General features: G+C 43.3%; 1 protein-coding gene across 1 annotated transcript in view; it reads left to right on the top strand.

Annotated features, from left to right (window-relative positions):
• Positions 1–23289, top strand: part of mrpl11 (mitochondrial ribosomal protein L11) — a 60258-nt gene that overhangs the window by 35091 nt on the left and 1878 nt on the right. Inside the window, exons 3-5 of the mRNA XM_083786002.1 lie at positions 12473–12568; positions 19080–19173; positions 22550–22709. Coding sequence (XP_083642128.1) covers positions 12473–12568; positions 19080–19173; positions 22550–22709 — 350 coding nt within the window. The remainder of the gene's footprint in view (positions 1–12472; positions 12569–19079; positions 19174–22549; positions 22710–23289) is intronic.

Raw genomic sequence — 23289 nt, 5'->3', positions numbered from 1 at the left:
ACTTTAGTTCAAAATGTTGAATTATGAACTATGAACTGAATTAGTTTCTTTTTAAATTTTTGAACTGTGAACTGAACTATAGTTAATATAGCTCCTGACACAACGACGAGGAGAGAACATTTCAGAAATGGATTACTCTAGCCGTATAGAAATTTATGTCATTTTGAGTTTTTGACCACACTTTGGTATTTATTTGATTATTGTTTCAATGCCTTTAATTTATTACGTTTCCAGTTTTTTTTCTCATACATATCTTGTACATGGTACGTGCAAGGTAGGCCTACATGAATACAAGTAAATGTGAAAAAGTTGACACCAAAAGCCAGACAGAGGGCTTGTTTCCAGTTTGTTTTTTAATAAACAATCAAACTCAGCATGGGGGGGGGGGAGGAGAGAGGAGTTGCACCACTCAGTTCACACGGTGTGATTTTATGAAGGAAAAACTAAAGGTTTGATTTGAAAGTGTCTGAAAACAAGGCACATTTACATGTTACTGTACATAAATCACCTTCAAGCAAACCCTATAGTGCAAGGCTTGGAAGTCCGATCATCATCATTTTTCGACCGCGGTCGAGATCATGGATTTCAGTACAATGCCATGCCAGACTTCCCGGTCCTTCATTGCCATCCCCAGTTCCTGCTTACTGATGCATGTGTCCCTATCGCGATGACATCAGGGAACGACAGTTTTCTACCTCTGGTCTGCTTTGAGGCAGGACTCCAGAGAAGAAGGGAAGATATAAACCTCATTGTCAGCTCTGTTAGCAGTGGCCGGCAAACTGTGTTCTTCTGGATCGGACTAGTGAAGAAACACGGGGAAGGTTGCCGTATATTAGATTAGTCGATGGGTGGCTCTTCCAAGACAGATTTTGCGCTCTCATTAGAAGGCGGGTGTAAGTGCCATCCAACCGTTTCATCCGTTTCATCCAACCGATGTAGTACTTTGCTTTGTACCTGGGAGTGGGAGGAACACAACAGAGTGGGAACACAGTGTGATTTCGCTTGTCTCATGCTGCTTCCATTACGTTACTCCATTATCTATTTTAGCCCCTTTATTCTGACCTCGTTGATGGTGAGAGGCCACGGAACAGTATTTCATACACCGAGTAGGCTAAATAAATCCCATTATGGCGGCAGAAGTAGTGGGGAAAGGGGGAGTATGCGCTGGGCAAGCAACTTCTTTTGAAACTCGAGTGGAAGTGGAATGTGTTAATTTGGCATAATGCCTGATTGAAACCTTGTTGTGTGCCAGTGGTGACTGGTGAGCACCAAAAACAAGGGTGCAGATCTACAAGCTCGCTTTAGCCTTTTGTGATACACACCCATACATAACCAAGTATAACTCAGCCTTTTTATCAGGCGATATTCCCCTGCTCCTCAGGCCTGGGGTTCATTACAGAGTGAGAGCTTTAATCAGACAGGAGAGAGAGAGGAGGAGTCATCTTTCTTGTCACATGCAGCAGTGCACTTCACTGGTCCCCAACAGAAGAGATTTTCCATTTATCTGATTTCAGCATGCGCCTTTTCTCTTTTGTCCTGCACCCTTCTTTGGTCCATCACCCCTCTCCTCAGCTTTACCCCCTCCCCCCACTCTCTTCCTCTTTATTTTCTCCCCCTGTTCCCCACGGGTGTAGTTGAAGGTCACTCAGCTCTGGCTCATTTTCAGAGAGGGCGAGATTGAATAAAGTTGGAGGAAATGAACGGGAGAGAGGAGGGGAGAGAGAGCGAGAGAGAGCGGGCGCGTTGTCGTTAGTAAAGACCTATTGTCCCCAACTTTTACTCTGCAGTCATCACTTTTCCTCTAGGCGTGATTTGGGAAGTTTAGAAGGGCATGTCTCTAGATGCTCTGGGCATGGTCTACTGGACCCCCCCCCCACACACACACACACACACACACACACAAACACACATCAGGCCAGTCTCTACTCTCTTGTCACCTCATGGAGATCATCATGTCCACAGACGTCATATTCAAGTTGTGAGCCGTCACCGTCTATGGTGATTTTTGTCGTTATCCATCACTCACAATCCTGTGTAAGTGCAACACCGACGCTCCTACAACACTGCTGCCAATCGTCATTGCAGTGCTGCTTTGTCTTTACCAGACTGTGGCACAATCAATCAGTCAATCAATCAATCAATCAATATACACGTGCACACACAGTCTCTGCCTCTCTCCTCCGGTTGTCATCCAATCTTACAGTTCTTCCGTCATCCCCGGTCTTGCCTCAGTCTTCCTGAGGTTCAACCTCTTCCGTTATGCCGCAGCCCTGCAACGTGATTACTCATGTGTAAAAAGCACAACGACGACGTCAACACGTCGAGGAGAACTTAATGGAGTCGAAAATGTGGAATTATTTTGCTGTGACGCAATCAATTTAATTCCGCTGCTTCTTGTTGTGTCTTCACCAAAACTCTAAACGGGGGAAAAACCATCCCGAAGACGAGCATGCATGTTCAGCTGCCGCTGCTTGTGGAATCAGAGCTGTCAGGTTTTTCACCGGTTCGGGCCGTTATGCAATCCATCCAATCGATAAAAAAAATAATAGCAGACCTACAAGCTCGTATGAGCTTGTAGATCTGCTATTTTTCAATAGCTAAGGCATGGCATAATGCTAACACCAAAAGGGGTTCCCGACCAAAATGGGTTAAACATGCTGTGTTGTTAATGTGATGTTGAATGGGGTGTAAACGCAGACCATAATATACGTCAAAATTGTCTTATCAGCTTATTATCTGTTGCTTCTTATCATTTCTATGCTCTATGATTTGAAAAGAACATTTCAACTCAAGTACTTCAAGTACAGATTCCATTCATTCTCACTGCATGGTGAGACGGCTCTCAACATGGAATTTATCAATATGAAACTAAGAAGAATTTTCCACGTAGTAGCTAGCTTTGAGAAAGTGAACTAGCTGTGTTAATCTTTCACCTATTTGCCCTGGACAAACTTTTTTTTCCTTTCACCAGTGCCATCGCGTTGTCGTGACTTGAAAACCGGTTCTGGGGGCGATGCAGCCATACAGGCATTTAGCTGCAGACACTCGTGTGAAAAGACCCAAACACCTTCCAGACACGAAGGACACAGAGAGAATAGATGTCTGGTGACACACACTGTCTGTCAGCCTTGAAAGGGCAAAACACATACAGTAGCAAATTATTCACAAAATAAGGCTCTTGACTGAGTCAAAAACGTAAGCAAGTAAGGCAAAATGCCTTAATTTGCCTACAGTAAATCCGCGCCGGCCTTCGGCTGAACAGCCCACACGTCTCAGCCTCGGCGCTGCTGATTTTAAACCCTCCTTGCAGGTTTTCACTGCAGTCTGTGTGTAGCTCACGGAAAATAAATGGTTTTTAGCTGCCAATCCTTCTCCACACCAGGTCGTCGTCTCTCTGGCCGTCCTCCAATCTGTTTTGATTGATTGAATTGATTGAATACTTTATTGAAAAATATATTTTCAAAAGGATAGAGTCACAAGAAAGCCGTTAGGCTTGTTTCCATTGTGGTCCTCTTTAGGGAAAGGGGAAGGGGAGCAACAGACAATAACAGTACAATACAGACAAAAACAGGAGGCAAAAAACAAACATAAAACAAAAAACAGGACAAAATTCATAAAAACTGACCTGGTTGTCACCACTGCTATACTGCCACTCCCAGAGTCTTTCAGTAAATTAAAACATCCACTGATGCACACACTTGGACACATCATCATCAGTGTTATAACCTGTGAATCGTTTTCGAATCGGCCGCCATTTAGGTGAACAGGCGCTTATATTAACTGTATGAATATCACTACTATCCATAACATACTCCGATATGTTCTTACGGACTAGGGATGTCCAGATCCGATTCCAATCATTTGATTTTGAGCATCTGCCGATACCGATTTTTCCCGATCCGATATTTATATTTTTATAGAACACGTTTATGCCATATGACGATAGTACAATATCCTAAATCGCAGACAATATCCAGTCTAATATCATGATATGGATATAATATTGATACTAGGGATGTCCCCGACCGAAAACAAAGCTATATATTGAATGAGTAACAACTTAGTCACCAATTGTAGCCTGGAAATAAGAGCTGATATCTGGCTCAAACCAGTTTTAAGTGTTTTTCTTAGCAGATCTTCTGAGATAGCAGATCTACTAGCTCACAAAGCGTTGCGATGCGACTCATTGTGAGCTTGTATAGATCTGCTATTTAAAAAAGTATATGTATATACAGAACTTGAAATGGGACATTCTGCAGTACTTTCTACTTTTGGTCCTTTAAGTACATTTTGAAGTCTGGTACTTTTACTCGTAACAGAGTATTTCTACATTGCGGTATTGATACTTTTTACTCAAGTAAAACAATTGAGTACTTTTCCCCCCCCACTGGATCCAATGTAGTTTTGATTTAGTCACGAGCTCTTTATAAAACCCACAGAGACACTTACATGCTTTCACTTCCAAAACCTTTCAAAAGGACGTACAGCGGGAACCCCTTTTGGTGTTAGCATTATGCTATGCTTTAGCTATTGAAAAATAGCAGATCTACAAGCTCATAGCGCGCCACCGAGTGGCGCGCTACGAGCTTGTAGGTCTGCTATTTAAAAAAAAAATCAAAGAACGACTGACATAGAAACATAGCTTTTTCAGAAAGCTGTCAGGATGTAGAAGATATTTTTAGAATCTGATCTCAGGTCAGAACGGGTAAAACAAAAAGCCAAACTACAAGCTCACAACACGTCGTGACTCGTGATGCGTCGCGCTGTCCGCTCGTAGCTAGGGCTGTCACGGTTACGACGCTTGATTGTCAAACAAATACCAGTGATCGCGATTAAGGTATTTTTGGCATTCTTTAGGCATCATAATCAAAAATTGTACAGGGCACATATGACAAATAACTTCAATATACAAAGAAATGACTAAACTATTAGCTTGTAGATCAACTTTTTATGTAGTATGAACTTTCTTTGTGATATGGCCTACTTGTAGTAAGTCATAGAGTGGTATGATGGGTCTTGGCGCTTTGGTAGTCGGGAAGAATTCTGCTCTTAATTGTTACACTGAAGTTTTGCTTCCAAAAATGGAAAAAAACACTTATGTTTTGCATGCTCCAAAGGTCACACAGGTCACGATGAGTGGATTTGAGCAGTGGTGGAAGGCATCTCAGATAGAGTGCGAGTTTGTTTTTCATGTTCAGGGTCATTTCAGTAAATGAATAACCCTAACCTTAACCCTAGTTAGAAATGAATTAAATTGCTGCATTTATAAGTAAGTTCAATTCATTAATGTACTATTGATTACAGAGCATGCATCTGTGATTTGGGAATCGTAGGTTTCTCGTGGCCTTGACGTCTTAGTTGTGCTTGAAGTTGAGCAAGATACTGACTGAACCCCTAACTGCTCCAGACGACCAGGTTGACACCTGGTGTTGGCTGTCCCCACCCCGTCTGTGTGTGAATGGGTGAACGTGAGGCTTATATATCGCATAAGTGCTCAGAGTGGTCTAGAAAAGCGCTATATAAATACAGGCTGTTCATTCTGTACTGCGCTTGCCAGTTTGTAGCTGAGGGTATGTTTATTAATCAGCTGTACTGAGACTATAAGACCAGGCTGGAAGTGATAAAACTCCTAACATCAGAGCAGATTAAATGAACAAGGTAATGAACGTAATGAATTAGTGTGTTTCACGCTGCAGAGTTTAATTAACCTCGCCTCCTGCCCAGCCCCTTTCCAATCAAACACCTTCCTTTCTATCCGGCCCAACCCGCAGCCTGCCAGGGCAATTTATCCAGCGTGCTTGAGTCCCCGGGGCAATTAATCCTGCCCACTGCCCCAAGGCCATCTCCTATGGCTGTGTCCTTTATCTGCATGTCTCTGCTATGCTTCCGTGCGCACAGTTGTTCTCCTGGCAAACTCTCCCTCCCTCCCGCCTTCCCTCTCTCTCCCCCTATGTCTCCTTATCTCTTCCCAGCCACCCACCCCTCTGTCTGTCTGTCTGTCTGTCTGTCTGTCTGTCTGTCTGTCTGTCTGTCTGTCTGTCTGTCTGTCTGTCTGTCTGTCTGTCTGTCTGTCTGTCTGTCTGTCTGTTCCCATTTCATTCTCTGCTCTCTGATGCAGAAACACCTGCGGCCAGCCAGGCTGAGCAAAAAAACGCATCCACACTGTCAGCACTCCTCCCAAAAATGAATATATGTGCACATTATTCACTCACATCTGATACACTTGTGAGATTGCACTCTCTTCTCGTCAGTCAAACGAACCTTTTCATTGTTCAAATATTGATCACGAGGAGGAACTCTCTCCACCTCTCGGCCGACTTTCATCCTCTCACGTCCATCCCTGTCTCTCCCTCTCCCCCGCACACATGAGGTTGCCTCCCTGGCTGCACACATCTCCTCTCCTCTCTACTCTCCTCTCTTTTCCTTTCCTGCCAGTACTATATCTTGTTAAAAAGAGTTGGTGAAGCTGAAAGGCCAATCACATTTACATGGAGAAATGGACAGCAAAAAAAGAGTGGTAGGGTCAAACCCAATGGACACCTCTCACATTTTTAATTGCAAATGCCTAATTGCCTCCCTTAACCCATTTTGGGGCGGGAACCCGTTTTGGTGTTAGCATTATGTTATGCTTTAGCTATTGAAAAATAGCAGATCTACAAGAGTAGGTTTTTTGTAGGTCTGCTATTTTTGAAGAATCGTGAAAAGTGTTCGAGAACGACTGACATAGAAAAACATAGCTTTTTCAATAAAAACAGTCAGGATTTACAAGACATTTGCAGAATCGTTCCCAGGTCCAAATGGGTTAACTATAAGTAATTGCGCTCCGTCCGCTGTGCAGATCTCACAATTAACTTAACCAGTGCTGCCATTGGTGACTTGATGGCTGCAATATCTCTGTAGATTAGCAGTTAATCCCGCTGCCCAGGATCTCAGAAAGCCTTTGAAGATATGGGAGCTGAATGTCCTCGTCTGGCGGCCGCCACTGGGTGATAGGCCGCAGCCATTTTGTACTGGAGAGCAGGCGACTCTAATCAGACATGGTGAGCAGAGAGGATTTAGCTGCGGCATGCTCGGACTAGAGGATGATTAGATGCTCAGATGGAGGGAGTGGGGTTAGGCGATCTGGCCAGGGCATAAACGTTAGTGTTGCACTTGTCTCTGTGATAAATGTCACATAAATGTCACAACAGTCCCAACTGAACCTCGCTTCCATGGCACCCCCATGCCCCGCCGCCAGTTTTAAAGACCCTCATTACAAGTACCAACACCACGGTTCAATCCCGATAATTACTGCAGTTTTAGACTTTAAATCGGCCCCGGGGTGAAAATGAAACTCGCTCACACTGTCATCTTCTATAACACTTCCCACGGCCGAACCTTTGTGTTGGTCATCTTAATTATAATATGATTACCTGTCTTATGCGCATAGTTTTGTGTGTGTGTGTGTGTGTGTGTGTGTGTGTGTTGTTAACTCGTATCCTCATGTTCACTATTCCCCTTGTGGGCCATTGTCTGACCAAGCTCCCTCGCGTACCAGGCGGAATATGTTCTCTGTATATTTCTCGCACCACACAGTATGCCCGAGGGGACGTCCCTGAAGCACATCGCCTTTGACTATCTTTAGCACAGTTGCTGCTCTTTCTGCATAATGTTTGGCTAGCCATGCTTTAAAAGCACTTTTTTTTTCAGGTTGTGTCCATGCTGGTCAGGGAGGCCCTTTCCTCATGGCGATGGTTTGGTGGTCTTCTACAACCCCGGGGGGAGGGGGGGGGGGGGCATTGTCTGACAGAGAGGCAACGAAAGAGAGCAGAATAATGTGAGGGAGTCCTGGAGGCTTCTTGCTTTGACTCATGCCCAACATCAGAGCCTTTATATTAATCCATATTTAATTAGAATTTCTACCCGCACTCTCTTGTTTATCCAAGCTGTGTTGTTACAACAATGGGGGTGGGGGGGGGAGTACTATACTATACAGTGGTGCGGTACTGTGTTTGACATGGGATTACTATTAATAAGCCAGGGAGGGGGGGGAGGGGGGGGGGGCAGGGGGAAGGTGGTGGAGGAGGGAGGGCCCTCCGGGGACGCGGTGGGTTTTCATTTCATTAATGGGATGTATTGTAATTCTAATGCAACACGTCGGTGGCCAAACAGTATTTGCTTGCAACACACAGTGACGCGCGAGACCAGACGTCCATCAGACTGAGTCAGTGTGTACGACGTAGAGAGAGCAACGAGGCCGGCGGTGTCGGGGTCTCCCCGGGGGGCCTAGTGAACTGAGACCAGACGTCCATCAGACTGAGTCAGTGTGTACGACGTAGAGAGAGCAACGAGGCCGGCGGTGTCGGCGTCTCCCCGGGGGGCCTAGTGAACTGATATGGGTTTGCCGAGACGAATGTGCGCCGATCAGCATGCATCAGGTGTGTTTTGAGGCTTTTAGTGGAGATGATGTTGGGGACTCGGAGGCGTTTCCGCTCCGTTATGTTCAAATAAGCGTCCTCCTCCCCGTTCTGTCATTGAAGAATGTCTCGGGATGAATGAGTTTTCATCAGGTCCATTATTAGAATCCGGAGGCAGTGCATTACTCTGCAGGCGCCACGCCATGGAGCAATAGAAGCTGGTGACTCCATTAAAACCCTTTTTTCCCCATTCCTAAAATGAACATTTCAATCAGTATGTGTTGCCCTTTGGGGGGAAAATGGCGGGCGAAAGTCGGTATAAATTTACGTAGCCGTAATTAGATTCCTTTAACAGTCATTGCCGGCTGATTCCAAGTCAGCAGAGGAATGGCGAGGGGAGAGAGGCGTTGGCTGGGTGTTGACTTAATGTCACCCATCCATTCTGCCTTTCGCTCTGGTTGGCCTGGCAGGGACTGGGAAAGGGAGACTCATTTATCACAGGGTCTCTGGGGCTCTGGGCACCAACATGCACTCTGTCATAACTCGCCTAGTGTGCCTCGCCTGACACACGCAGTCACACGCATACGCAGAATCTACATTTTGGTATTGTGAATGACCACACACGCACGCACACACACCCTCTCACACACACACACACACACACACACACACACACTACACATTGTGGAATAGTAATGGACCACAGACACCCAGCCTAGACCATGCCGGCATGAATATAATGGGAAAAGGAATAATTGGAAGTTGGAACAGCCCATTAAAAATAAATTGTATCATCACATAATTGTCTCCACCAGGCCGAAGGCACGGGGAGAGAGTATGTTTTGCACTCCGTCCGTGTGTGTGTGTGTGTGTGTGTGTGTGTGTGTGTGTGTGTGTGTGTGTGTGTGCGTGTGTGCGTGTGTGCGTGTGTGCGTGTGTGCGTGTGTGCGTGCGTGCGTGCGTGCGTGCGTGCGTGCGTGCGTGCGTGCGTGCGTGTCTGTGTCCGTCCTTCCTTCCTTCCTTCTGTCCATCCGTTACCAGCTAATCTCCGGCACCCTTTGCCCGATCCATGCCAAACTTTGCAAACACACTCCCTGGATGTCAACGACGAACCTCTGCCCCAAATATTCTTCAACGGCCTGTTATAGCGCCACCATAAGGCCGATTTGGAAAAGTATGAGTGGCATTTCGTCCTCAGCCTAGTGGAAATGTGTGTGTATAATTTCACGGAAATGGCACACTGTGTTTGTGATTTGTGGCATTTTGTTTGAAACGGACCAATCATGTGAGCTTTGGAAGCCAATCTTAGCCAATCAGGATGGAAGATGGGAAATGGTGCAGATCCGTGTTGATCACATGACTAAGGAGATAGTGTATACCGAATTGTGTGATGTATGGATAAAATGTGTACGAGTAATCTACAGAAATGTGTTTCGCCTAAATCGGCCTCATGGTGGCGCTATAACAGGCCGTTGAGGAATATTTGGGGCAGAGGTTCGTCGTTGGCATCCAGGGAGTGTGTGTGCAAAGTTTGGCATGGATCGGGATTGCTGCCAATTTTGTAATCAAGCTTGTTGTTACTGTGACGAGCTTGTAGGTCTGCTATTTTTGAAAAATCGAAGAGCGACTGACGTAGAAGACATTTTTAAAATCTGATCTCAGGTCAGAATGGAAAACTGTCAGGATGTAGAAGACATTTTTTTAATCTGATCTCAGGTCAGAATGGAAAACTGTCAGGATGTAGAAGACATTTTTAGAATCTGATCTCAGGTCAGAATGGGTTAAGGCCCATGGTACTGTAGCCAACATTTCTGGATGTGGTCACAAGATTAAATATCAGCCCAAGATTGAACAGAAAGATAATTTTAATGGTCCAGTAAGAACCATGTAAACGTCAAAACGGATCCAGAATGAAGTTAAAAAAATGAACAGTTAAAAGTTGCACCATCCGTCACTGAATGAAATGGGCTCCATGGTAGACAGAAAAGGGAAAGAGACACAAAAGAAAGCCTGACTGGACTTCACAAATTGCATGCTGACAAGCCACAGTCCTTCTGGCAGAATGAACATGGAGTCGATGGGATCTGTCTACTGTACAAAGTAACAATGAAGCTCTCAAAGAAAACAAACTCCATGCACACTGTGAAACATGGATCAGTGTCAGTGATGAATTGGGGTTACTGTGCAGGGTGCCCAGCCTTTACACCTGTGCAGGGCATAATGATGAAATCTGAAATTGTACAGTACAGCCCAGATAAGGTCCTTGCAAGCAGGAACATTTCAAAACAAAAACAAAACGAATCAAAAACACTGCAGCCTGCAAGGACCTTTAGCCACTGGTTATGTGTTTTTCTGCAGGATACATTAAAAAAAAAGCAGCATGAGAAGAAAACATTGGACCAGGTGGTGATCGGAATCCCTTTGAAGATCTTTGGGAAGAGCTGAAACTTGCAGTTGTTGTTTTTTCCCCCCCGCTTCCTGTCAGTTTCAATTTAATTGTGAGAAAATGTAGTTTTCACAGCATGGCATGGTAGGAGGCGAGTGAAATGGGTCTGGCTGGCTGTTGGACTGGTCAGTAACAGTTTTCTTGTGCACACTGCCATGGAACTACCTCCTCGTGTTTTTGGCCCACATACTGTGTGTTTCATATTGTGAAATAATACTTAACCCTCTAAGACCCAGCGTTGCTTTTTAGCAACAAATGTATTTTATTTAATTACTAATTCTTTCTTTTTTTCTGTTCTTTTTTCACCTAAACGTCATCAGTGATGTTCATTGCAATGCCATTGGTCATGATATTTGCATATAAATCCCCCCCACAGAGGCTGAAATTCACACAAATTAAAAATGTAATATATAATATATAATTGTAATATATGTTTTTTGTGATCATTAGAATGTCTAGAACATGTTTTATTCATTATTGTGAAAGATATCCCCAAAATGTAAATTATTAATTTATTATATTATTATATAATTATTATAAATGTTTCATCAAACTTTTTTTTATTTTTATTTTTTAACATATCTTTTAGTCTTAGTCCTAGTATTACAAAGTAGTAGTAAGGTTGAAATTATTTTTTGCAAGTAGAAATTAATGCGGGTGTTAGAGGGTTAAAGGACCACTTCACCTCTTTTCAACCCATCTTCATATAATTGGTTCTCACTAATGATCATAAGGTAGTGTTTTCCTACTCGGTCTGTGTCTCATAGGAAGGCTTTTGGGCAGTTAAAAACCCGTCCACCAGTGACATCGTCGATGGGGATTCCAAGCTAATAGAAAACTGCAGGCTTTCTGCTCCTGAAAAGTTGCAATGCGAAAATGGAAGCCCTCGTTCTAATAAAAAACATATATATTGTTTTTTTTAAAACAGTCCTCCTGTTAGATAGGTCGAAAGGTGGTCCTCTAACATTTTTAATGTTAAGTAAACCAGTATCGTCATATGTCATAGACATCCACATGGGGAAGGCATGCCATAATTAGACTTTCTTTATTTTATTTTAAGATGGTAAGGTAACAAAATGGACTATTCTGAAGTGGCCTGCTTTTGAGTCCTCATCTGAATCCCCATTGAACATTTGAGGCTACACATTCTATCCAGGCACGGCCAGAGAGAGAACATGCCTGCAATTTCCGTATAGTGCAATTATAAAACCCTGCATAAATAGCCATAGTCCTAGTACATCATTATGGTACATAACACACCATCAGCCATGCTGTGGGGCAGCAGCGTGTGTGTGCACCTCGTTAGACCACTTCTCCAAGGCTGGCTGACTGACTGACTGACTGACGGCAGCCCAGTCCTTACTATGCAAGCCTTGCAGTTTTTGCCATGAGTGACATGCGGATGAAGACATTTTAAAAACATTCAGCCCTACTTATACTCATTTTACGCCCTATTTATTCTCCGCCGTACACCAAGAAAACAGTTTATATACAATTATACATGCAAGCGCACAACGCGTTGCAGATGTCATGGGTTCTATTTTTTCTGTGTAAATTAAGCATCATTCTCCCTCTGCTTGTCTCTCCTCTCCTTACTCGTCGCTTCGTTCACCCCTCTCTCCACATTCAGAAAGGGATTCCCATTAGCCAATTTTGCAAGGACTTCAACGAGAAGACCAAGGACCTCAAGGAAGGGATTCCTCTTCCGATCAGGATCCAAGTAAAGGTAAAGCCATCTCTCACCACCTCCTATGCATTCATCAACTCTTTTTATACCCACAATGTTCTGGTAAACGCTAGTGGCTGCATAACATTTCCAAAAGCACTTCCATTATTCATACTCGTACCACCCGAAGTAAGCCTCCTCCATTTGCATTCATTAATGAAACCGTACCCCAGAGGAACGGGAGAGTCAGAGAGCATTTACGTGAACAGCAGAACCAACAGCAGCATACAGTAAGAGCTGGGCTTTTCCATACACCTTGTTAATGGTCCCCTCTTTTCTTGCTTTTTCCTTTGTACCGTTTAACTTAATTCCATGTGATCATCATCATCATCACATCAAAGCCTTGATCCAAATCAGCGTCTGAAATATATTTAGAGTAGAGTAGCCTGATTCCTTTTTATAGGGTCTGTACAGAGTTTTGTTTTGAGATGCTCAGTGCTCAGCCTTCACACCTGCTGCTTCTGTCACATCGGTGCCATCTGCTGGTGGAAAGTGGTCAGAAGAAACAAATGTAGCTGCAAGCATCCATCCAGGCCTAGTTTGCTTTATGTCAGCACATATGATACATCATAATTAGTTTATGACCACATGACATTTCTATAGGGGTATGAAACCAAACATCTTGGCATGATACAGTATATAGGACAACTAAAGCAGGGTGCACTGCAGCGATATATTACTGTATATTCTATACTTGTCTGCACAACAAAGGTGGCATTCATCCCATGATGTTACACTGCGATTAAGACTAATCCTGCTGCGTATTGTCAGAAAGTGCGCTTCGTTTGGGGCTCGTTTGGTGAAGGCTCATTCGAATTCTGGTGTACATAAAACAATCCCATTATAGTTCGACAAGAAATGGGGGTTTCGCTTCCAAGCGCACCTGACTTCGATTCACTGCAGGTGTGAATGCAATCTGCATCAAATAAAGGAGCGATGAATGAGAAGTAAGCACAGCTGGAGATATGATATATGCATATTTTACGCAGCGCAAAGATCAATCAATCAATCAATCAATCTTTATTTATATAGCACATTTTTCAGGCAGCGAGTGCAGTTCAAAGTACAGTAAGAGCAAAAATAATAATAATGGTAATAATATATATATATATATATATATATATATATATATATATATATATATATATATATATATACATATACATACACATATATGCATAAATATAACAAAAAGATGTGCAGTTACCATGGGTCGTCGTGGTCGAACGAGGAGACTGAAACCCTCAGCGAAATATGGTCAGACGAGTACATTAATCAATTAAACATGAATCGATCAAACAAATAAAAACACTGCAGTGTACAGAATATTCTGTCTGTCTGTGTGTGAACATGGAGCGCTGTCACCGTGTGTGTGTGGGGACTCATCTCGTTTAAATATAAATACTTCACTTTTCACACAGGCATTGACCATAATAACATGGAGATCTTAACGAAGCCCTTTTTCCAATTTAACAAATTATAAATTAATAATGAATGTATTAGTGAATTAATAATGCGAAAACACACCCAGGGCGCAGTACCCCCCACGGCCACAACGGGTAAGGGCTAGTGCATAATCATTTTATATGATGATCCAGGATCAAGTTTTCATTAACAACGCTTAAAGTTACCCATAACTGATGAGCAAAATATTGTATCTGTTAAACAACAGACTGTATCAACAGTCCAGCCTGCAACAACAAGTACAGACACACACACATGAGGGAGTGCATTTTATCTAGGGTACCCCAATAGGCGGCCCGCGGGCCATTTGCGGCCCACAGAGCGCCCCCTTGTGGCCCATGAAAGAACTTCCAAAAAAAAAAAAAATGTTTTTTTTTTTTCTTGTTTTTTTTTTTAAGGGTCCCAGATATAAATGGCATTAAATGGTCAGTAGCCTATGCATGTCAAACTGGGCATCCTTTTCAAATGGGGTCTTGCCCTGAAAATGAATTTTCAGGGCAAGACCTCGACCTCGCGCGTGCAGACTCGGCCCCCAGCCTGGTACGCTAGTCAAAATATGGACCTTGAGGAAAATTAATTGGGGAACCCTGAGTGTACAGCCATGCTGTGAGTGTGAAGTGATGTGATGCATGCAAGTATCTTCATTAAAGTAAATCAGAGACACCTTTTAATTCACCTTGCGCATGAATCATAGATCAATAATTATTTCCGGCATGCTCCATGAGGAGAAATATACAGGAAAAACATGTTTTCATAAACAGGAGAAGGGGGCACACCAGTATTGCTTGAGGTCCTGCTGACCTTGGTGCTGATGTCTAAAAGGGAAGAAATAGCCGTACAGTCATAACCACGAAATGGGGTGAAAACTATAATATCACAATATGTTTTCAAGCAGTATCACGAATCGATACATGATATTATCACTATTTATTTCATGCAGTTTTTATGGTTATTTTAGTTATTATAGTTATTATAGTTTCTTAACCGTTTCCCCACCCAAAATACGTAGCCTCCGTTATTTGTCGGGAAGCGGCGCTGCCAAAATGCGTAGCCTACGTTTATTCAGATCAATCCGATCTAGTGGAAAGGCTACTCACATTATCTTCGGGTGGCTATCTGTTGTTCGCTTAGACAGTGGACTGCGCCATCTTTAATTGTGCACCCTCGTTTGTGTGCATGCGCACGCATGCTTTCAGTCGCTTTAGTCTCCAAATGCCCCTCCCAGGCGGCATTTCTGGTCAAAACAACGCTTATTGCGCGGAGCCTGGCGGTCACAGTAATGGCACCGGCCAGTACTGATCTAGCCCTGGAACATGACTGCCATGATGATTATCATGACAGTCATGCAGTAACTTTGCCCTGTTTTTTGCGCTCGCTGCATTTACAAGATTTCCGTATATATAAACATTCAGATTTCAAATATAAAGTACTCACAAAGTGTCCCACGGGTGTTAGTTAGTAGCAGCGCCAGCGATTAGAATTGCTGCGTCCCGCGTTGTTTAATAAAAAGCATTTTTGTCCGAGCTCCCCGGCTACTTTTTTCAAACGGGGTTCGTTTGGGAAATCCACAGTTGCACACCGGGAGCGCACTCGCCTATTAGTCTGTATTGGCAGGGCGGCCAGCCTACATATATCGAACACACCGAGTGCCACCCTCCTCCCGACCGATAGGGGCGCATAGTTGAAAGCCAATGGCAAAATAACACCTCGGATAAAAATGCTTTTTATTAAACAACGCGGGATGCAGAAATTCTAATCGCTGGCGCTGCTACTAACTAACACCCGTGGGACACTTTGTGAGTACTTTATATTTGAAATGCGAATGTTTATATATTTTAATTATTTGTAAATGTAGCGTTCGCAAAAACCAGGGTGAAGTTACGTCATGACTCTCGTATGAATACGAGAGTCATGTTCCAGGGCTAGTACTGATCATGGTCCATGCAGACAATAACATCCGGTCAGGAGTCAACACACACCATTAGGCTGACACAACATCCGGTCACGGGGCCATAATTATTATCCTGGCATGTTATTAATTAATTCCGGCGGAAATTGTGTTAACAGTACAACCACCTACGAGCCAAGGTAACAGAAACTAAAATAAATGGGACTAAAGGTATCCTTCCTCCAAGTTGTACTGTTTGTCAAAGTGTAAATTGCAGACTTGAAAAGAAAATAATCCAAGGCTTTCTTTGGTGAAAAATGTAATAGTTTTATTTGATGATGAGCAAGGCAAATGAATAACAGGACCTACGCGTTTCGACCAAAAGGTCTTCGTCAGGGTCTATCTATTATAGAGAGAGATAGACCCTGATATCAAATAAACAATTTAATTTTTCACCAAAGACGGAGTGCCTTGGATTCTTTTCTTTTCAAGTCTGCAATTTACACTTTGACAAACAGTACAACTTGGAGGAAGGATACCTTTTGTCTATATGGTTTTACCTGTATCACCAAAGAGCACCCATCTAAGAGCCACTAACGGATCCCTGCAGCGCTTCCATTCCTCTATTTAGAAATAGGACTAAGTTAGTTTGTTTATTGATTTTGGTCTTTTTTTTTTAATCAATACAGCTGTTGAGCAAAATGAGCATACAGTAGCCTACAACTTGGTCAACAAGGTGACTATTTGGCTGAAAAGGTTTGGGCTGAAGCCCACCTTATGACCAAAAATAACAGACCGTTTAGACCAAATTACTTGATTAATGTTGGCGAACGAAACCGTCGTTCAACGTGATGAATGTATAGAACTGCAAATCACAGAATGAATGTGCATTCACTGTCATTCATCTGGACGATATTTATCACCATAATCACCCACCCCTAACCATGTGCACGTATTAATTGCTGTTTAAGCTTATACATGTGCTCACTTAATCAAATGAGCTCACCACCTGCTATGGGTCTCATCCAGGGGGGCAGTCAGCCAGATATTTCGTGAAGCCTCATTTGAAATCGGTAGTTCATATAATGGCCTGTTGTGGCGCTGGACTGGACCCAAAAAGCCCCATAGCTCCATAGAGGCCCATGTATTTTGGCCCAACTTCACCTAGACTGTATTACCTTAATAAACATGGTCATGAATACTTTCTTCTTCCAGTCACTAGTTTAAAGTCTCATTTCTAATGTCATAATATTCTTTTTGGAAAATTATGGTCCCATTAATTAAAAAAATGACCATAAAGAAAAAAAAACATCGCGTATGTTCTGAGGGGCGTGGCTACCGTTACAGTCTATGATCGGGATTCCCCTCCCACTCGAGTCAAAATAAAAACCAACGGAGAAAAAGGGGGGAAGTCCCGCCTCGTTGTCTGGGCAGCCAATGGCCAGCTGGTCCAAAACGGAGCCAGCCAATGGCCAGCTGGTACCAAACGGATCTAGAAAGATGGCGACTTACAGTGCAGGAATAACAGGCTTCATTTTACGTCCATGTTAGACCCGGCGAACGCTTTGTCCATATTTTTTACAGTCTATGGTCTCATCCCTGTCAACGAGGGCGACTGTGATTGGTTATTGTGGATCTATGTGTATGTCTATGTGGCTACCTATTATCAGCAGATGCCGGAAGAAGGTCTTTTACCGAAACGTTGCCTAAATAAAGTTCGTATTGCAAGTGTGCAAAATGTGCATTTTTCTGAGTACATTGAGCCCTGCCTATGCACCCGTCTCAGAGCATAATAGTGTGCATAAGACTTTGTTGCCAAATTGCCTATGGACTGAGGCTTTTAAAAAACATATTCTAAATCCTGACCTAAGTTTTCTGAAAAACTTCAAATATTTATATAGCAGTCCTGTCCAGAAGGTTAGCGTTACAAAAAGGGTTTCCCGCCTATAATGGGTTAAGGACAAAACACTATGAAAATTGCAAAAACAAAGAAATTGTAAGACGCTACAAAGGTGATTTCCATGGTCAAACTCCTGAATGAGAGAAGGCCAGATTATTTTGGAACCTGATGAGGGTCTATTATTGACCTATACAATCATGTTGCAATTCAATACATCATCTGTTTTGGGACGTGGTGCATTCAGATTGAGAATATATTTTTGTCAAAAATTATATAATAGAAAAAAAGCATATGTTCAAAAACATAAAGGACGGGAATAGGCTTGAAAGGGGAACTACAACAGTTAGAAAGTCAGTTAATTTAGCTGCATACTCTGTTTAAAGTGCTCTAAACAAACATTTAAAAAAAAAAGTCCATAGACCTGGCTGCCATGATGAAATTTCCCCTCCCCTCCGACGTTGGAGGGGATAGCGGCCCTCAAAAATGGGAGCTCATGCCTTGGCTCCTTTGTAGTTCACACCCTGCCCACCCCTCTCTCTGTTACTCTCTCTCCCTCTCTCTGTTACCCTCTCTCACTCTCTCTCACTCACTCTCACTTATCTTGCTGATACTCTAGTAGTTGCTAGTACTACTACAATGTTACAAAATGTCTTGAAACTCATTGCTCTTCATATGACCACCGCGCTCTGACTATAGGTGCGTCACCCGTTCAAAACATATCAAAATAAAGGGTAGTGGGTCGCACACACCAAGACTGCAGTTCAAATATAGTTTATTTCATATTTGAAAAATGGACAAACGTTTCGGCTATCCAGCCTTCATCAGTGTGGAGTTGTGACTGAATGTAGATTCCTTTTAAAGGATTGGTGACATGGTGCAGGTGCACAACATCACCGCTAATCACCTCATCATGATGACCCACCGGGTGTGATGAGGTGATTAGTGGTGATGTTGTGCACCTGCACCATGTCACCAATCCTCTAAAAGGAATCCACATTCAGTCACACTCCACCTTGAAAGTCATTGCCCCACTACAGCCAGTATCTCAGTTTTGGCAGTGTGTGGCTGCGTGGGGTGAAAGCCATTCCCAGCGTTTGAAAGGTCACATGTAAGTCTGATCCCTTGAATCCGATAACAAATCACCTGCCACGCAGGATCCTTCAAGCCCAACCGGCAGTATCTCTAAGGTTTTGTTTATGACGGGTAACAAATGATCTGAGGTGTAAGCTCTCTGCTTTCTGTCTCTCTGCCCCATGCAGCCTGACAGGACGTACGACCTAAAGATCTGCAAGCCCACCGTGTCTTACTTCCTCAAGCACGCAGCGGGCATCGAGAAAGGGGCAGGAAAGACAGGTGAGTTGTGTTTCTTCTACGCCCGTGTTCTTTTAGCCAGCCTGTAACACACGTGTGTCTCGCTCTCTCTGGCCTTCAGGAGACACAGGTTTACTCCTGATTGATGTTATATTCATGAACGGGAGAGCGGAGTGGCAGGCAATTACAGACAGTACAGCATGAGAGGATGTGCACTGAGACAAGGGAGTTATGGATTTTCCGTCTTCCTGCTTCGAGCGATGGCCTCCCACGCCTCGATGGCTGACTTTTTCTGCCTCCACTCAACCACGTGCTCTCAGAATAATGCCTAATTTATACACCATAGCATGATGACAGTTCCCCCTTGACCGCCCAAGACCTGTTTTTTTTCTTTCACCCGGCAACATTGTAGTGCGATGGAGGATCGTTTCAGCTCTTTCTATATGTACTGTACTGAATTGATTGATTTGATTTGATTGAATACTTTATTAGGCAGAAATGTCAACCATACAGAGTACAGTCAAACGCTTAGTCTAAGGATATCACCGGAAAACAAGTCCTTGCGGTCTTGTTTACAATCAGGTACTGGGTATTCAATTCATTACCATGACATAAAAAATAACAAAATTCAAATCATCACGAAGAAAAAAGGCATGTAAAAAGGTGGGGGAAAATAAGGAAGGTGGTTATAAAGAGGTGGGGGGTAGTCACTTGACTAACCCATTCTGACCGGGCACCCATTTTGGTGTTGGCATCATGTTATGCTTTAGCTATTGAAAAATAGCAGATCTACAAGCTCATATCGCGCCACCGAGTGGCGCGATACGAGCTTGTAGGTCTGCTATGTTTGAAAAATCGAAGACACTTTTAGAATCTGATCTCAGGTCAGAATGGGTTAATAATGAAACTGTCAGGATGTAATAGACATTTTTAGAATCTGATCTCAGGTCAGAATGGGCTAAGGGAGGAGCGATCATTTCCTCTCCCTTATACACTGACACGGAACAAGACAGGAACGCCCAAAAACGTCACATCCGTTTTTTTACCCTGGGCAGAATTTTCTATGGCTGCCAATGCAACATTTTCCAATCCTTAATCACATACGGACAAACATCTATGCCGATAATATCTAATTTGCGGAGGTAGCGTGCCTTGTCCACGGGCAACAGATCTTTCAACGTATGGCATTGCAAATACGTTTGATAATCGCTACTCTGCGCAATATTGTTTTGGAAATGCCGCAAATTGCATTGCAGTGAACGAGAGCAAACCACAACTTACCCTGGGGGTGGTGACTCCGCCCTGAATATGCGTTTTCGTGTCAGTGTATATATCGTCGCTGTCGAGCAGAAACCTTGTATCTTCATTATACAACTTTTAATGTTTTTTTTTTAATATATAAATGAAGGCCCTTGAGCTTGTAGATCTGTTATTGTTGCTATTTAAAAAAAGTGAAAGTGTTTTGGATACTTAAATACTGGACTTATACTATAGTTGGTAAGGTATTTATTTCTTATTGGAGTCCCGTGGTTGGAGTTCTGCTCTGGTTTTGGTCACAAAACATTATACTTGCCCTCTATAACTAAAATGTAAAAATAAAAACACCTAAAATGTTTTATTTCTTAATTATTATTATTTCATAAATAGATAATCTTTCACTCAATAGGAACTGCTCTTGTTGCAAGTTGATGATGTCATATGCCCATATGGTCAAGCACTATGGAATGTATGGAATGTATTGTATATGCTAATAAAAATCACACCCGTGTGAAATGAGGGGTGCTGTCAATGGGAAGACGGAAATCTACACAACAAAAAAACAACGTAATACTTCCTAAGGTTAATATTAGGGATGGGACGATATGGGTACCTCACGATACGATATATAACGCGATATTAGGCCCTCGATAACGATAATATCACATTATTCGATATATTGTATGAAATTTCATCAACGATATATCGCGATATCTGCAACTACAAAATACTTCAAACTGAAAATACGCTATTTTAGTGCTCGGACACAAGGAGACACACACACACATAGCTGTCTATAGTGGTTGCACCACTCAAACACTAAATTAATACTCAATAAACTCCCCCTTTGCCTCATACCCTCATCATAATACCTCACAAACACATTAAAAATGTATTTGTAATGCTCAGACCCCCACCAAAGCAAGACCAGAACTTGTGTTTGTGTGTGCGTGTGCGTGTGCGTGTGCGCGTGCGTGTGTGCGTGACGCATGCGTGCGTTGCGTTGCGTGCGTGAAAGTCTCTCTAATGCTATTCGGCTTTCCTTTGGCCCTTTGGGGCTTCTCTGATAGTCGGGTGAACTTTGAGTTTCATGTAACGGAGGTCACCCAGTCTTGTTTTACCAACTACGTAATATCTCTAAAATCAAACCACTCAGGACTCCTCAAGACCTAGAAAATAATTATTTATGCTTTTATTTCTTCCCACCTCGACTACTGTAATGGACTAGTCTATACTTCCCTCACCGCCTCCTCTATTCATCAATTACAGTTAATAGAGAACACAGCCGCCAGGATTCTTACTAACACTAAGGGCCGATTCATACTCCTATTTTACCGCTGTTTCGGCGCTGTAGTGCCGAAATGAGCCGAAATCAACTTCAAAATTATTTTAACCACATATAAGGCATTACATGGGCTGGCTCCACTCTACATCTCAGACCTACTGCTTCCAAAACCTAATGTAAGATCACTCCGGTCTTCAGATGATAAGGGCTTTCTGAAAGTTCCTGCGACTTGACTGGTAACTAAGGGTGAGTAGCTGCTCCCACACTGTGGAATGCGCTCCCTCTTTCTATAAAGAATGCAGAGTCTGACGACTGTTTTAAGAATTTGCCTGAAGGCCCAGGCCGTAGCGTAACGGTCTGGGCACCGGACTGGTAATCCAGTCGCAGTGTGCCGCGGGTTCGACTCCCGGACCCGACACGGCCTTTACTGCATGTCATCCCCCCATCTCTCTCCCGTTTCCTGTCAGCCTACTGTCTGTCCCTTCAAAAATCAATAAAAGGCGTAAGCCGCAAAAAAATATATAAAAAAAAAAAAAAAAAATTGCCTGAAGACATATTTATTTTGTTTATTTCGTTTTTTCCCTTGTTGTCCCACTGTACAGCACTTTGTAACTTTGTTTTGAAAAGTGCTTTATAAATAAAATGCACTTAACTTACTTACTATACTGTACTAGATGTTCGTACCTGCGTCGCACCACTGATGTATGTTATGGCTGAGTCATGGTGACATGAGTGTGATGACGGATGTTCCATTCCCCGGCTCCTATTGGCTTTGCAATGAAGTGTCCTTGAGCAATAAAGGCACACAAGGTTTCCACCCTACAGCGACGATATCTACAGACGTGTGCGTGTGTGTGCGTGTGCGTGTGTGTGCAGGTCATGAGGTGGCTGGTATCGTGTCGGTGAGGTCGGTGTACGAGATCGCCCAAGTGAAATCTCAGGACGAGTGTTTCCAAAATCGCAACGCATCCTTGGAGTACGTGGTGAAGTGCATCATAGGCTCTGCCCGCTCGCTGGGCATCAAAGTCGTCAATGAGTAAGTCCCTCTCACTCCCCCCCCCCCTCCCCCCTTTTCTGACCAGTGTCCTTCATTATAATGAATTGCATTTTTATAGCGCTGTGCTCAAAGCGCTTTACAATGGTTCATTCGTTCATACATTGGGAGGTGAAGCGGCAAACAGTCGACACCCAGCGTCCTCACTTTCACACGCCAATGGTGTGTGAAAGTCGACACCCAGCGTCCTCACATTCACACACCAATGGTCACACCGACCAACTCAATGTAGCGTTCAGTGTCTTGCCCAAGGACACTTTGGCATGTGGACAGGAGGAGCCGGGATTCTAACCGCCGACCCAGGGATCATTGGACGACCTGCTCTACCTCCTGAGCCACAGCCAAGACTATTTAACAGAACAAAACAGTGACAGTACTTGAGGCTCTCAGGCGATCCATTAAGCCACTTTACCTTATCACCTCCTGGGGAGTGATTCAGTGGGTAATACTTTGTGTGTTGAACACCTTTTTAATCCAGGGTTCCAAAGTGCTTCACAGGAATACAAAAGCAAGCAGAAAAATTGAAAAGATTAACTATGAGGCAGAAAAATGTGGGATGGCA

This window comes from Protomyctophum parallelum, assembly GCF_964188405.1.
Source record: "Protomyctophum parallelum genome assembly, chromosome: 16".
Classification (NCBI taxonomy): domain Eukaryota; kingdom Metazoa; phylum Chordata; class Actinopteri; order Myctophiformes; family Myctophidae; genus Protomyctophum; species Protomyctophum parallelum.
Note: the sequence above shows the minus strand (reverse complement) of the source record. Positions and strands in the feature narration are given on the sequence as shown.